Here is a 13,637-nt window from a genome sequence, read left to right on the forward strand (position 1 = left end):
CTGATCAAACATTTCAAACTCTGAGAGCAGTTGAGCACTTGTGATCGCTGTCGGGTCAGCACCACTCTTGATATCTTGCCTCATCCATTGCTCAGTACACATGAGGACTTCAACCATGTAATGAGTCAGACAGGACCTATGAGGGTCTAAAATCCGACCACTAGTGCTAAAAGCACTCTCTGATGCAACAGATGAAACTTGCATAGCAAGTACATCTTTAGCCATCTCAGCCAAGGCAGGATACTTGAAAGAATTCACTCTCCACCAAGACAGCACATCAAATTCTGCACCCCTAATAAACTTTGGATTCTCAACAGGATCTGTGAGATAAATCTCTAACTCATGTCTTACTTCTTCATCTGCGTTGTCATCAACCATCTCTTTATAAGCCATATCCATTCTCTCATAACCCGAATCATCAACCAAATCCATCTTCTCAGGAATCACAATTGATTGATGTTGTTTCACCTTGGTAGTCTGAGAAGATGCACCATTTGTATGGCTGTAAAAAGCAGCATACTCCTTATACATCAAGTCGAGGACATAGAAAACTGAATCACACATAGCCTTGGAGTCGACAGTATTTTCACCATACAGCTTCTCAAAACACATCTTGGCAAACTTCATTTTCTTTGTTGGATCGAACACAGTTGCAATGATCAGCATCTTGTTGATATTCTTCATTCCATCCCAATACTTCACAAACTTCTTCAACATTTCATCAGCCATGTTCTTCAATTCATCATCTCTGCTATTACTCAGAAATGAGAGGTTCCTCTCTATTGTAACAATCTCACCATAACACTTATGCGCATTCAAGTTGGTGGAAGCAGAGACAACCAAAGTGGAGTTGTAGAAAATCACCAGAAACTTCACCAACCTACGACAAAAACATGAGAGTGTAAATAAGTGTAAACATTGGTTTAGTGCAATAAACAGGTTAGTATAAAGATAGGTCCAGTATATTACCTTTCAATTGCATTCCAGTCAGTTGATTCAGGAGGTCCAACACGTCTGTTCCCATTGTCTAATTCCAGAAAGTAGTCGTGGTACAACCTATCTTCTAAAAGCATCTTGTCAAAAGCAACTCTATACTTTAGGGCATTTGTCAACATCGTATATGTTGAATTCCATCTGGTCTTCACATCCAATGTGAGACTTCCTCTTTTCAGCTTCCCTGAATCAACCCTCAGCTCAAATGACTTATGCCTAACATGAGATGACCTAACATATGATACACCATTGCGTATAGCCCCCAAATTCTTTCCTAGCTCCTGGAATCCATCTCTCACAATCAAGTTGATGATGTGAGCACTGCATCTGACATGCATGTAGTCTCCATCCAAGACAAATGCGTCATTGCTAACCAAGCTGAACTCTCTTTGAAACCTCTTCAGAGCCAAAGTGTTGGCTGTTGCATTGTCGACAGTGACACAAAACACCTTCTGAATCCCCCATTCAGCCAGACAATCTAGAAAAGTAGTTGCAATTGTTGATGATTTGTGATCTGAGACATACTTGAAGCCTATTATCAGTTTCTTCAGCAGCCAAAATGCATCAATGAAGTGAGCTGTGATCACCATGTAGCTTGCACCTGTTTTACATATATCAAATAATAATGAGATATGAGAATGTAATTAAAGAATCAATCTATGAAATAAGAAAGAAAGAGCAAACAAACCTGTATTTGGAGCAACTCATATGTCCGTAGTTAGGGACACACTTTGCTTGTTTGAATTAATCCAGTTCTTTAGCAAAGCTTTCTTCTTCACATACATCTGCACTATGTCTCTGCTTGCTGTTCTCCTTGAATGAGTCTAGTAGAGGTTGGCACGAGAGGAGAAGTGTCTCCAGGCAACACTGTTCACAAAAGACAGTGGAACTCCCCTAACACAAGCATCTCATTTGTTGCCTCTCTGAACATTGGCTCACTTATCTTTCCAGCTTGCACTGTTCCATTGCCTTTGATCACTTGCTGAGACTTGTTTTCCTTATAGGCTTGGTACTGTTTGCAGGTTGTCATATGCTTTGTCAAATTAGAAGTTCCTGACTTAGACTTGCAGCAGTATTCCTTCTTGCAGTAGTGGCAGATACACTTGTTTCTATCTTCTTTATTCCTTGTGATGTGGTCCCAAACAGGAGATCTTGGAAGGATGACTTTGAGCTCTTTAGCTGGCTTTTCATTAGCTGCACTTGATTCTGGAATGTCCTTCCTCTTTCCAGCACAATCAGGAGTTCCAAGAACTTCGGCATTTGCAGCAGCTTGTTGTCCAGTACTATCAATGTCTTGCTCTTCTTCATGATTCATCTCTTCACCGAAATCGTCTTCAACTGGAAAGCATGAAGAACCCATCTGAACACACACATAAAAGAAACAAATCAGTAACTAAGAAGAACATATATAAGATCATCAAAAATCATAACACAACTAAGATCATATTAAATAGAAGAAGACTTAAAATGACCTTAACATAACACAAATAAGATCATAATATTGTTCACAGAGACAGTTCTAAAATTAAGATAGACACAACTACGATCAAGCAAGAAAATAAGTTACCGTAAACAAATAAGACACAACTACAATCGTATTACACTATCAATTCGTCACTATAAGTTACTGTAACCAAAACCAACTATCAATTGTCAACTAAAAGCTATTAAGAACATCCTAAGACATAATAGAATTACATGATTTAGGAAGACTAAGGACGAACCTGTGATTTAATTGCAGAGAGTAGTGAAGGAGGAGATGATGGAGGAGATGATGGAGGGTTGAAATTTATGGTTCTTTCCATGAGGGATTAGGGGTTTATATAACGGTTCTATTCTCGGAATGGAGGAAAGGTACAATGAGAAAACGAATCGAAAAGTTTACTTGAATGATTGCAGATAGACAAAGCATGCTTCATCTCGTGTAGAAGACGAAACGAAAAGCAATCTTCCATGAACGGTTCTGTACTAGGAACAGAAGAGATAGCTGCGCGGTGCTGCCTGCGCAATAGGGTAAGGTGGTGACTTAGGCTTTAGGGTTAGCTGTCGTATGATGCTTAGTGGGTCGAGGTCTTATTAGGCCTTTATGTTAAACGGATCTAAAACGGTGGCCCAATATACTTAAGTTATAAACCAAACCCGGCCCGAAGTCTATTTTACCAAAACCTCTTAGCCCATTCGGTAATTCTGCTTAACCCGAACCCTATCCGATACCGCTTTTATCGGTTCGGTTCCGGTACGGTTCTTTGATACAGGATATTATGCCCATGACTACTTTCAGTATTGTTCAACATCCAACATATTTTGAATTTGAGAAGTTTCAACTGTTTATTGTAGAGAAATTGTAATGAGATTTGAGTATTATATATATGAAAACTAGACGTGTGTCTATCAAATTATTTGGTATAAAAGCTGTATTTTTGGTAAAAGACTTTTTATTTAAAAATTCAAAAATGCCTCAAAGTCATAGAAACGACTCAAACAAATTTTCTAGTTGAACTAAAACTATTGCTTAATAAATATCGGACACAAACAAAAGTTTTTTATAAACTGAAATTATTGCTTAATAAATATAAGACACAAACAAAGTTCTTTTTAAAACCGAAAAATATTGCTTAATAAATATCATACTCAATCAATTTTTTTTTGTAAACTAAAACTATTACTTAATAAATATTACACTCAAAGAAGGCGACTTTGTGATATTTCCTAAGATGGAGTAAAACTGTTGTGATTTTTCATACGAGACTTGTTTTCTACATAGAGCCTAATGTATGCAATTGTAGTCTCTTGTTTCCATTTTTATTTTTTCTACAAGCCAAAATTTTACTGTTTATTATATAGAGTTATAAAATTTGTTCTCTAAAATTGTAATGGGAATTGAGTATTATATGAAAACTAGATGTGTGACTATCAAAACAATTTGTTTTAAAAGCTTTATTTTTAGTAAAAGGCTTTATATTTATAAAATCAAAACCGGCAAAATCATAGAGTGGACTCAAGCAAAAGTCTTTTTAAAACAGAAACTAGTGCTTAATTAATATCATACACAAACAAATGTCCTTTTAAACTGAAACTATTGGTTAGTGAAAATAAGACACAAACAAAAGTCTGTTTTTTATTAAAGTTAAACTATTGATTAATAAATCTATAGTATAAGTCTTTTCTAAAACTGAAACTATAGCTTAGTAAATGTCAGACACAAACAAAAGTCTCTTATAAACTAAATCTGCTACTTAACTAATATAGACTCTCAATCAAAAGTCTTTTTTAAAACTGAAACTACTAATAAATATGAGACTCAAAGAATAGGAATTTGTGATATTCCCCAAGACGAAATAATAAAATTGTTCTGATATTCGTGTGTTCGTTCGTATAGCCTAATTAATGTATGCAACTTTAGTTTTACTGTATTTGTTTTCTATTTTTTTTTTTTGTGCAAACAAGAACTTTACTGTTTATTGTAGACTGTAGAGTTGTTAAAACTGTTGTGTAAAATTGTAATGGGGTTTGGGTATTATATGTCGTAAACAAGACGTCTAATTATCAATTTCTCTTTTTTTTAAAACTTTATTTTTGGTAAAACACTTTTATATTAAAAAAATTCTGGCGCTAAAGTCATGGAACGACTTAATCAAAAACTATTTTAAACTGAAACTACTGCTTAGTAAATACCAGACACAAACAAATGTCTTTTTGAACTGAGACTATTGCTTAATATCAGACTCAAACAAAAATATTTTTAAAACCCGAAATATTGGCTTTAGAAATATGAGACTGTATTTCAAATATGACGTGTATTCATTCATAGAGCCTATTAATGTATGCAACTATAGTTTCTTTCTTTTTTTCCCTTTTCTACATTAATTTTTTGTTCAAGCAAGAACTGTATTGTTATTGTTGATAGTATTAGTCGTCAAAACTGTTGTGTAAAAATTGTAATGTTATTTGGATATTATATGAAATGTAGACGTGTGTAACTATTAAGTCTTTGTTTTAAAAGTTTTTTTTTTGTTTAACTACAACTCTAAATTACCATCATAGTTTTTTTAAGTATCATAAGAAAATATTATATATAGATAAATAGAATGGTAATTAAAGTTGTAAGATCTGCCAAACTTTATAATTAACCACGGGAAAATCTTAACTAACAACGAAAATAAGTGTTAAAGGGTTGCAAAAACACGAGAAGCTCAAGATACCTTTACATGCATATTGGAGAGTACGTCGTCCAGCAACTTACAGCATCACGTTCGACACTTATGCCAAAATGGCGGAGCTTGTCAAGGATGGATATTACGAGTCCCTTCCTTTCACTTCCGGTGGATATACTTGGTACGTCATTCACGTCAAAACCATTACAAATTTACAAATTCAAATTTTGGTATATTATATATATATATATATATATATGTCTATAATTGTATCCCTACTCTTTTGTAATGGTTTTAAATAAATATTAAAAGGACGTACAAAATCTACCCAAACGGAAACAAGGGGGACGGCGCAGTGCCAGGATGGGTTTCGGTTTACACAAAAATCGATACCTCAATCTTCGTCACAAACCCACAAGATGTGTATGCGGATATCAAGTTCTTCGTCTTCGACGGTTTCAATAAAATCTATTATACACACCAAGGTACGTTGGTTGGGACATGATTTATAAGGATCGATACATTGGTACGGAAAACTAATTGTTCTTTTGCGCAAAATATATCCAAGTGATGCAAGTTTAGCTAGTGGCCGTTACTATGTTGTTCTAAATTATATTGGTCAAGACCACATACAATTAATGAATAGTCTCTTTGGCTAATGAGGAATTTATCGATTTAAGGCTCCTACATAGGAAAGTTTCTCAAAATAGTTTTTTTTTTTTTTTTTTTTTGGCTATAGAAAGTGAGCCAGTAAGGTTTGATAATGAAAATTCGGAGTGGGGAGTGGCGAATTTTCTGATCAAGACATGTTTCGTCGAGGGATCGTCGGTATTTATTTACGACGGTGGGAAATGTCAGTTTGGAATAGATATCTTCGTTGATCAAAGTTACCAGAGGGAAGTTTTCTCTTATGATGAAAACGTCACCAACCCCATTTTCACTTGGAACCTCACCAATTTCTCTACCCTCTATAATTACTCTTACACATCCAATACGTTTTCTTCTGGAAACAGAAACTGGTGACTCTCTCTTTCTCTCTTTACACGTACACACTCTCTGATTGATATATTAGCTAAATGTTTGTTGATTTGATGGGTTTAATGATTAATTATTAGGGTTTTGAAAGTGTATCCAAATGGATATGGTGTTGGAAAGGATAACTACTTGTCACTCTTCCTGTTGAGTGAGAACAACGAAATCAATTACGTTAAAGCCACGCTACGAGTTCTAAACCAAATCACATCCCGCAATGTGGTGAAGCAAGGTGAGTGCATGGTTCTCTTAATATGTTCTTTCATGCTATTGTGACAACAAGTATAATGTGATATATCCGAGAATGGAAAATGATTTTCAAGTGTTTTTAAAGAGTTTAATTAATCATACTTCTACCTAAATTTTTATTCTACACTAGAATTTATTAATCAATCAATTGAGTAACAGTAGAATTTAATAGATACTATAAAATACAAACTTGAATAACACTAGAATTATATGGAAACTTCAATTCATTCAAATTATCATGTTCAACCCCCCCCCCCCCCCCCATTAAGAGATAAAATAAACGAAAACTGATACATTTATTTAATATTTCACAAAATATATTATTACAAAGTTATATCAAAGAAATAGTCATTATGAAAGGTATATATTCAATAATTATCATTGCAAATATTAATTTTTAAGATTTTTTTTGTAATTTATTTCCTATAATCATTGAGTTCGCATAGTTTCGTTTCGGGTCCTGCAAACTGGATCTTTAAAACATATTTATCTTTGTTATTATGAAACTAATAGTTATTATAATTTTAATTTTAATTGTGTTGCTTTTTTTTTTTTCTTATGTTAAGTTGAGGGATGGCCCAATGCAGCAGAAAATGGATGGGGTTTCCAGGAGTTCATAACTCTTGCAGATCTTCAAGATAAATCCAAAGGATTCGTTGTGAGCGATATGCTTCAAGTTCAAGTCGAGATCACAGCCTTCTCTAAACACACTCCGATTAACTAGGATCTATGGTGCGCCCAAAAACAACTTATCTAACCTCTTTCGCTTTTTTAGTTTTGTGTATTTTCTTAACAATGTCTTTCGTGGAAGGCTCAAACCGGAGATCTCTTGAACCTGCTCGAGACGTTTTATCATTAGTGGATCGCCGGAGCCATGTGATGCGAGACCCGTAGCTACCACTCTTTTGTTTTTATGTCCAAAATAAGAAAGGTTTCTAGAAATCTTTCCCCACAATCTACTCTTCTTTTTACCAAAATAAAAAAAGTACTCTTTTGTTTATACTCCATGTGTGTCCAAAATAATAAAGAGTTTTGAAACTCATTTCCACATTGGGTGGTTATCCTTGGTGATAGACATACATTATGATTTTTAAAATTTTTGTAATGATAATATGACTAACGAAAAAGAGAAAAGATATACACATTTTAGTCTGTTTTTTTTTTCCCGGTTGTGTAACATTAATGTTCCCGGTTGTGTAACATTAATGTTCCCGGTTGTGTAACATTATGATTTTTAAAATTTTTGTAATGATAATATGACTAACGAAAAAGAGAAAAGATATACACATTTTAGTCTGTTAAAAATCATAATGTATTATACGTTAGTCAATAAATTTCATCTGGATTGTTTGTTCACTAAAACCCACTTTGGTGTTGAGTTGTGACACCAAAACCAACTTTCCTTCCTTCCTATACTTTTACAAGTTTTTTGTAAGGATACACACACATTTTGGACGATTTTGCCCCTCTCCTCTTTCTCTCATTCTTTTCTCTCTTTTTCTCTTCTTTTTTGTTGTTAACAATTTAACAAAGTAAAATATATTTATTTGTTATCATAAAACAAATTTTCTATTTATTTATATAAAATATGTTATGATTATATATTTTCTACATTTTAAGATACATATTGCTATATTTTTATGAATTTTTAGATTATACAGTATCCATCAGTCGTTGAACATTTGTTCAATTATAAGTAGATAATCAATTGCAGTATTGTTAATAGATAGTTACTTGTGTTTATTCATACAAAATATACATACATAAATTTGGTTAGATCTTTATCCATAGCATATTATCCATAACACAACATAGACCAAATAAGTACAAAACCCTTTAATTCTAAATTTTAAATCCTAGAACATAAACCCTTGAACCTAAAACCAAAACTATTCACTTTAAAAAAAAAAAAACAAAGTTTAGTGGATAGAAAAATTGTGGATAGGTCTCCATGGATTTACAAAGCATATCTAGACATTAAGCTGAAGAATAGCAGTTGAATGGTGGCTATGGATGTGATCATGTGGATATTTTTTTGTGGATACCAATGTAGACAGACCAAAGAATCATCATACAACATCCACACAATTAAATCCATAGACACCATGAGCTCCTTGCTTCATATTTTGTGTTGGTCTAGAAACATATATACTCATAAGTGGTTAATAAACAAAATAAAAATTAACAACATTGATTTATTTAGAACATTGAATATCAATCATGTGGATTAGTAGTTATGGATACTTATCTTATAATATCTTGCTCATTCTTTACATGAGCAGAAATTTGTCCAAGATAAATTAGCCACATAGATTTCTTTTAGCTAAATGTTTTTGTACTATTTTTCAGCTAGAAGTAGGTATATTAGAACTTAGAAGTGTCACTAGAAGCATACTACACAATAAACATGGTCATTATTAATCTCAAAGCCTATCCACCAAATTCTGACCACGTGGACAAACAATCCAGATGAAATTTATTGACAAGTTTGTTGCATGTTCAAACATCACTATAGTTTAGCCACTTAGATGTCTTTTAGCCAAATGTTTTTGTACTATTTTTAAGCTAGAATTAGAGATATTAGAACTTAGAAGTGTCACTAGAAGCATACTACACAACAAACATGGTCATTATTAATCTCTAAGCCTATCCACCAAACTCTGACCACGTGGACAAGCAATCCAGATGAAATTTATTGACAAGTTTGTTGCATGTTCAAACATCACCATAGTTTAGGGTTTAGACTTTAGATGGTATATAGATTCAATGTCTATGTTTTGAGTTCAAGTTGTATTGTCTAAGGTTCAAGGTGTAGGATTTAGGGGTTAAGGTTAAAAGTTTAGGTTTAGGTATGTGGATGATGTGTCTATATTTTTAATTCATGGTTTAGGATTTAGGGTTCAAGGTGTATGGTTTAGGGTTTAGGATTTAAGATTTAGGGTATAAGGTTTACGTTTTTGGGCTTATATGGATTTAGTGTGTATGTGGTGTTAGGATTTAATATTTAGGATATAAGGTTAACTTTTTTTTGTTTGTCAACAACTAAAGTTACTAAACTTAAAATTTAGTATGTTTATCACCAACTAAAGTTACTAAACTTAAAATTTAGTAATGAAAGTAAAAAATAAATGTTAAAGAAAAAAAATATTAGAAAAGAAAGAGAAAAGTTAGAGAGAGAGATGAGAAGGAAAAAAAAAGTAGAAAGAAAAAGTTAGTTTAGTTAAAGGGTGTAAATTGTAATTTGACATAAGAAAAGTATAGGGATAGTAGAAAGTGGGTGTAAGTGTCAATACTTTAGGAGAAAGTGGGTGTGGGTGTCATTTTCTCCCAATATTGTATAGAGTATACACACATATGATCTACTCCCCTCACCAAAATTTCTCAACAACTACATAAATCCTAACCAGACATACATATTATATCGTTCATAATGTACACGCATTAATAAACATTTTTCCTTCCGTATCTATATATTACATGGCTCACGAATTTTAATCAGATATAGAAATGACTTCTCTCAAAAGGATTTTGCAACCACTCTCACTTCTCTTATTAACTCTGCTCCTCACTTCCGTTACTTCCGGCCGTTTCCTAATCGATTTCGACCCTGTTCCGTCATCTGCCAGCACCCCATTGGACACTGACCTTTCGTTAGGTTACACCGTCCCTTTGACCAGTAACGAAATGACGTCGGATCAATCGAGAGCCGTCGTACAAACGTCCAACATAATCAGATGATAATCTCGAAGGTACAATACAACACCGTAAAATTGTGGATTAATATATACAAAATATAAATTATAGGATTGTTTATGTTACATTATAGTAAATACACATTATAGGATTGATATATAATAGGGTTTTCTTTAATTTTACACCATTAAACTAACTTTTCTACAATTTTATTCAAATAATAGTGTAGAAAGACTAGTATTTACGATCAGTTATGCAATATATATTATTTGATGATATAAAATGAATCGTCGATGGGTCAAATAAATTGATTAAACGAGATACTTAATTTGTGTTCTTTATTTGGTGAAATTTGAAAGTGGTGAAACAGGAGTTTTAGTTGAAGATTTCCAATTTCTATAGATCGGAGGTGTAAATCCGCCGACTAAATCCACCAGCTCTTGTTCGGGACCATTATGGTTAAATTTTAAATTTTTTTAAGGTGTTTTCTTTCTACAATCAATTTTCAGTTACAATTTCGACTTGATCAAAACTCAAGATTTGATATTTCTTTGTACCTCACAATTCGTGGATCTACTCCAATTGTAAGAACATAGAAATTACGAGTTTCTAAAATGACCACAATTTAAGATCAAAAGTACATCTATCAGTGAGTTTCAGCTTACAGCAAAAATGTACGAATTATTTTTGTATTTTTTTTCAAAAATGTACTGAACCAACGATATATACTCACAAAGAATCTACTTGGTAACTTCAAAATGGTGTAATTCACTGAAAATGAACTTTTAAAATTCAAAACTGTTGAAACTCTAGTTCTCTCATATGTTTTAAAAGACATGTTGGTTGTGAAAACATGGATGTGTATCTTTTAAGAGAGAGTTGGTTAAAGATGATGCCGTTGTCAACTTGCTATACACTTACTACTTACCGGTCCCCTTGACTTACCTACACGACAACAACCTTGTGATTGTGAACGACTTCACTTTACAAGTGTGGTCCGTGATTTGTTAAGTACTTAAGTGCAATGTTTGAATCACTCTAATTTTCCTTTTCTTTTTTTATAAATGAAAAAGAAAGAATAAAACAGCTAACTGTAAACACTTTACACGTGCGAATTTGTAATATCGATATTTGTAATATTTAGTAATATCGTAATACAATAGTTGACGTTAAAGAAATATAAAATCTAGTTGTACTTGGTCACACTCCACTACTAAAAAAAGGATTCAAGGAGCATTTGTTTCTGAAATGCCCCATTTTACTTAATAATGAAGAAACCCATCATTCCACTTGTATAGTAACATATACATTTCATTTTATATGATATCCTGATATCTTAGTTTGTCTATACATATTTTGTAATCTTCCTCTCACCTTATCTTCTTCAGTTAAATCAAATGTGTCTTCACTGATTAGGAAAGAGAAATGGTAAAACATTTATTCCGATCATCGTCTCCTCCTCCAACGGCGAAACAAAAGCCCCACCACACACTCGCAGACTCAGCAATGGAGGAGTACGAGATCGAAGTCCAGTCTCTAATAACCAAATGGACTTCGCCAGAGTCCACTGATCAGTTTCTCTTCTCCTCAAGTAGCCACCAAGAAGCAGAGCAGTTCGTACGGGCCGTAAAGAACTTGCATAACTCAATGCACCGTCTAGTTTCCGTTACACCGGAGTCAATAAATCTTAACCGTGGACAAGACGTGATGAAGACGGCGATGAAGCTTCTCGAATCAGAGTTCTGCCGCGTACTAAAGGAGAATAGAGAGTATCTAGATCCTGAATGCGTCACTATTCGTTCATGGAACTCATCACGGTTCAGCGTTTCTACTCCGAGTACTGTTTCTGATTCCAATGGTACCGACGAAGGTTACTTCGCCGACGAGCATAGATTCTCCGGAGGAGACCCTAACGCGATGGATGATCGAAAAACTATCGCTGAGTGTATGATTTCAACAGGACACGTCAAGGAATGCGTTAGGGTTTACAAATCCGTACGTAAATCTATTGTAGATGAGACGCTACACAGTTTGGGAGTGGAGAGGTTGACTCTACGTCAGATACAAAAACTGAACTGGGAGGTTCTTGAAACTAAGATCAAGCCATGGCTCCGGGGAGTGAAATTAGCGGTTCGGTCTCTGTTTTACGGCGAAAAGATTCTTGCTGAACACGTTTTCTCTAACTCCTCCATCTTGGAGTCCTCTTTCACTGATATCACTCAAGAAGGTGCTTTGACCTTGTTTGTTTTCCCTGAAAATGTAGGAAAACTCAAGAAACTAACCTCTGAGAAAATGTTTCGCATTCTTGATATGTACGAAACCCTAACCAATCTATCTTCAGACATCGAATCGATCTTTACCTTCGATTCAAACTCCGTCATCAAATCTCAAGTCACTGGATCCCTCACGAAGCTCAGCGAAGCCGTTAGGTCAATGATGTCAGACTTTGAAACGGCGATTGAGAAAGAATCATCCAAAAAACCAGTAAACGGCGGTGGTATACACCCGCTCACACGCTACGTTATGAATTATCTCACCTTCCTCGCTGATTACAGTGACTCCATAGCTGTGATCTTCGAGAACTGGAAGATTAGTGTATCATCTCCGTTGCCTAAAACTCTGTTTCCTTGCGGCAGAGGTTATGAAGCTAAACCGGAGGATGTGTACTCCTCTCCGGTCTCCGTACGCATGGCTTGGGTGATTCTTCTTACTCTGTGTAAAATAGACGGCAAGGCTCAGCCGTTTAAGCATATTGCTTTGTCTTATCTCTTCCTCGTTAACAACCTCAACTACGTTGTCGTTAAGGTTCGAGCTTCGAAACTGAAGCTTCTCCTCGGTGTTGAGTGGGTGGCGAGTCATGAGGCTAAGGTGAAACAGTTTATTGTAAAGTTTGAGAAGCTTGCATGGGGGAAAGTGTTGACGTCACTCCCAGAGGATCCGACGGCGGAGATGTCATCGGAGGAAGCAAGTGGTCATTTAGTGAGTTTTAACATTAAGTCTGAATTGGCGTACCGGAGACAAATTTCGTGGGTTGTACCGGATTCGAAACTCAGGGATAAGATTAAAATCGGGTTGTCTCGGAAGATTATTCCGGTTTACGCTGAGCTCTATAACCGGGTTGGTTTGTTTAAGGACAAAGAGATGTTTAGTGAGTTAATTGTTAGATATACCCCTGATGATTTGGGAAATTATCTCTCGGATCTTTACTTTGTGACCAAGGAGGCAAGGACTCAGTAAGTGTTTCATCAAAATGATGAACTCCCGTTTGGAGAACTTTTGATTTTGTGGTAATTACTTTTGTAAATTGTTATCTTTTATTTCATTTTAGAAATATTTATTTTTGCATGAAGTTTGTTGTTGTAGTGGAGTGATTGATTACTATTTTTTGTCTTTTACCCTACTTGATTAGCTGTGCCTAATCATAAAGTTGTGGTTTTTATCCACTTTTTTTTTCCTTGCAATAATGTAAAGTGGACTTTATTCGCTTTTATACCAAACAAATATTCGATTTTTGGA

The 13,637-nt window shown here is 34.5% G+C and overlaps 1 protein-coding gene, 1 long non-coding RNA gene and 1 pseudogene across 3 annotated transcripts; all 3 read left to right on the forward strand.

The window, feature by feature from the left end:
- The first annotated feature begins 5,163 nt into the window (after positions 1-5,163).
- LOC104790850 (uncharacterized) lies at positions 5,164-7,570 on the forward strand. The gene is made up of 6 exons (XM_019246324.2): positions 5,164-5,328; positions 5,460-5,632; positions 5,887-6,166; positions 6,263-6,411; positions 6,995-7,160; positions 7,240-7,570. The coding sequence occupies exons 1-5, from the start codon at positions 5,264-5,266 to the stop codon at positions 7,150-7,152; spliced, it is 825 nt and encodes a 274-aa protein (XP_019101869.2). The 5' UTR covers positions 5,164-5,263; the 3' UTR covers positions 7,153-7,160; positions 7,240-7,570.
- Positions 7,571-9,880: 2,310 nt separating this feature from the next.
- On the forward strand, positions 9,881-10,785 carry LOC109133429 (uncharacterized). The gene is made up of 2 exons (XR_002038534.2): positions 9,881-10,177; positions 10,481-10,785. It is a non-coding gene; the product is annotated as an uncharacterized LOC109133429 (long non-coding RNA).
- A 523-nt stretch (positions 10,786-11,308) lies between these two features.
- LOC104790851 (exocyst complex component EXO70H1 pseudogene) lies at positions 11,309-13,637 on the forward strand (annotated as a pseudogene). The gene has a single exon (XR_015559006.1). The product of XR_015559006.1 is annotated as an exocyst complex component EXO70H1 pseudogene (transcript).

The sequence above is a fragment of the Camelina sativa genome, chromosome 6 (genome assembly GCF_030686135.1).
Source record: "Camelina sativa cultivar CO46 ecotype springtype chromosome 6, ASM3068613v1".
NCBI lineage: Eukaryota > Viridiplantae > Streptophyta > Magnoliopsida > Brassicales > Brassicaceae > Camelina > Camelina sativa.

Coding starts and splice junctions, on each gene's coding strand:
- LOC104790850 (XM_019246324.2), top strand. CDS start 5,264: ATGGCGGAGCTTGTCAAGGATGGATATTACGAGTCCCTTCCTTTCACT. Junction 5,329..5,459: donor ACTTCCGGTGGATATACTTG/GTACGTCATTCA, acceptor AAATATTAAAAG/GACGTACAAAATCTACCCAA. Junction 6,167..6,262: donor TCTTCTGGAAACAGAAACTG/GTGACTCTCTCT, acceptor ATTAATTATTAG/GGTTTTGAAAGTGTATCCAA.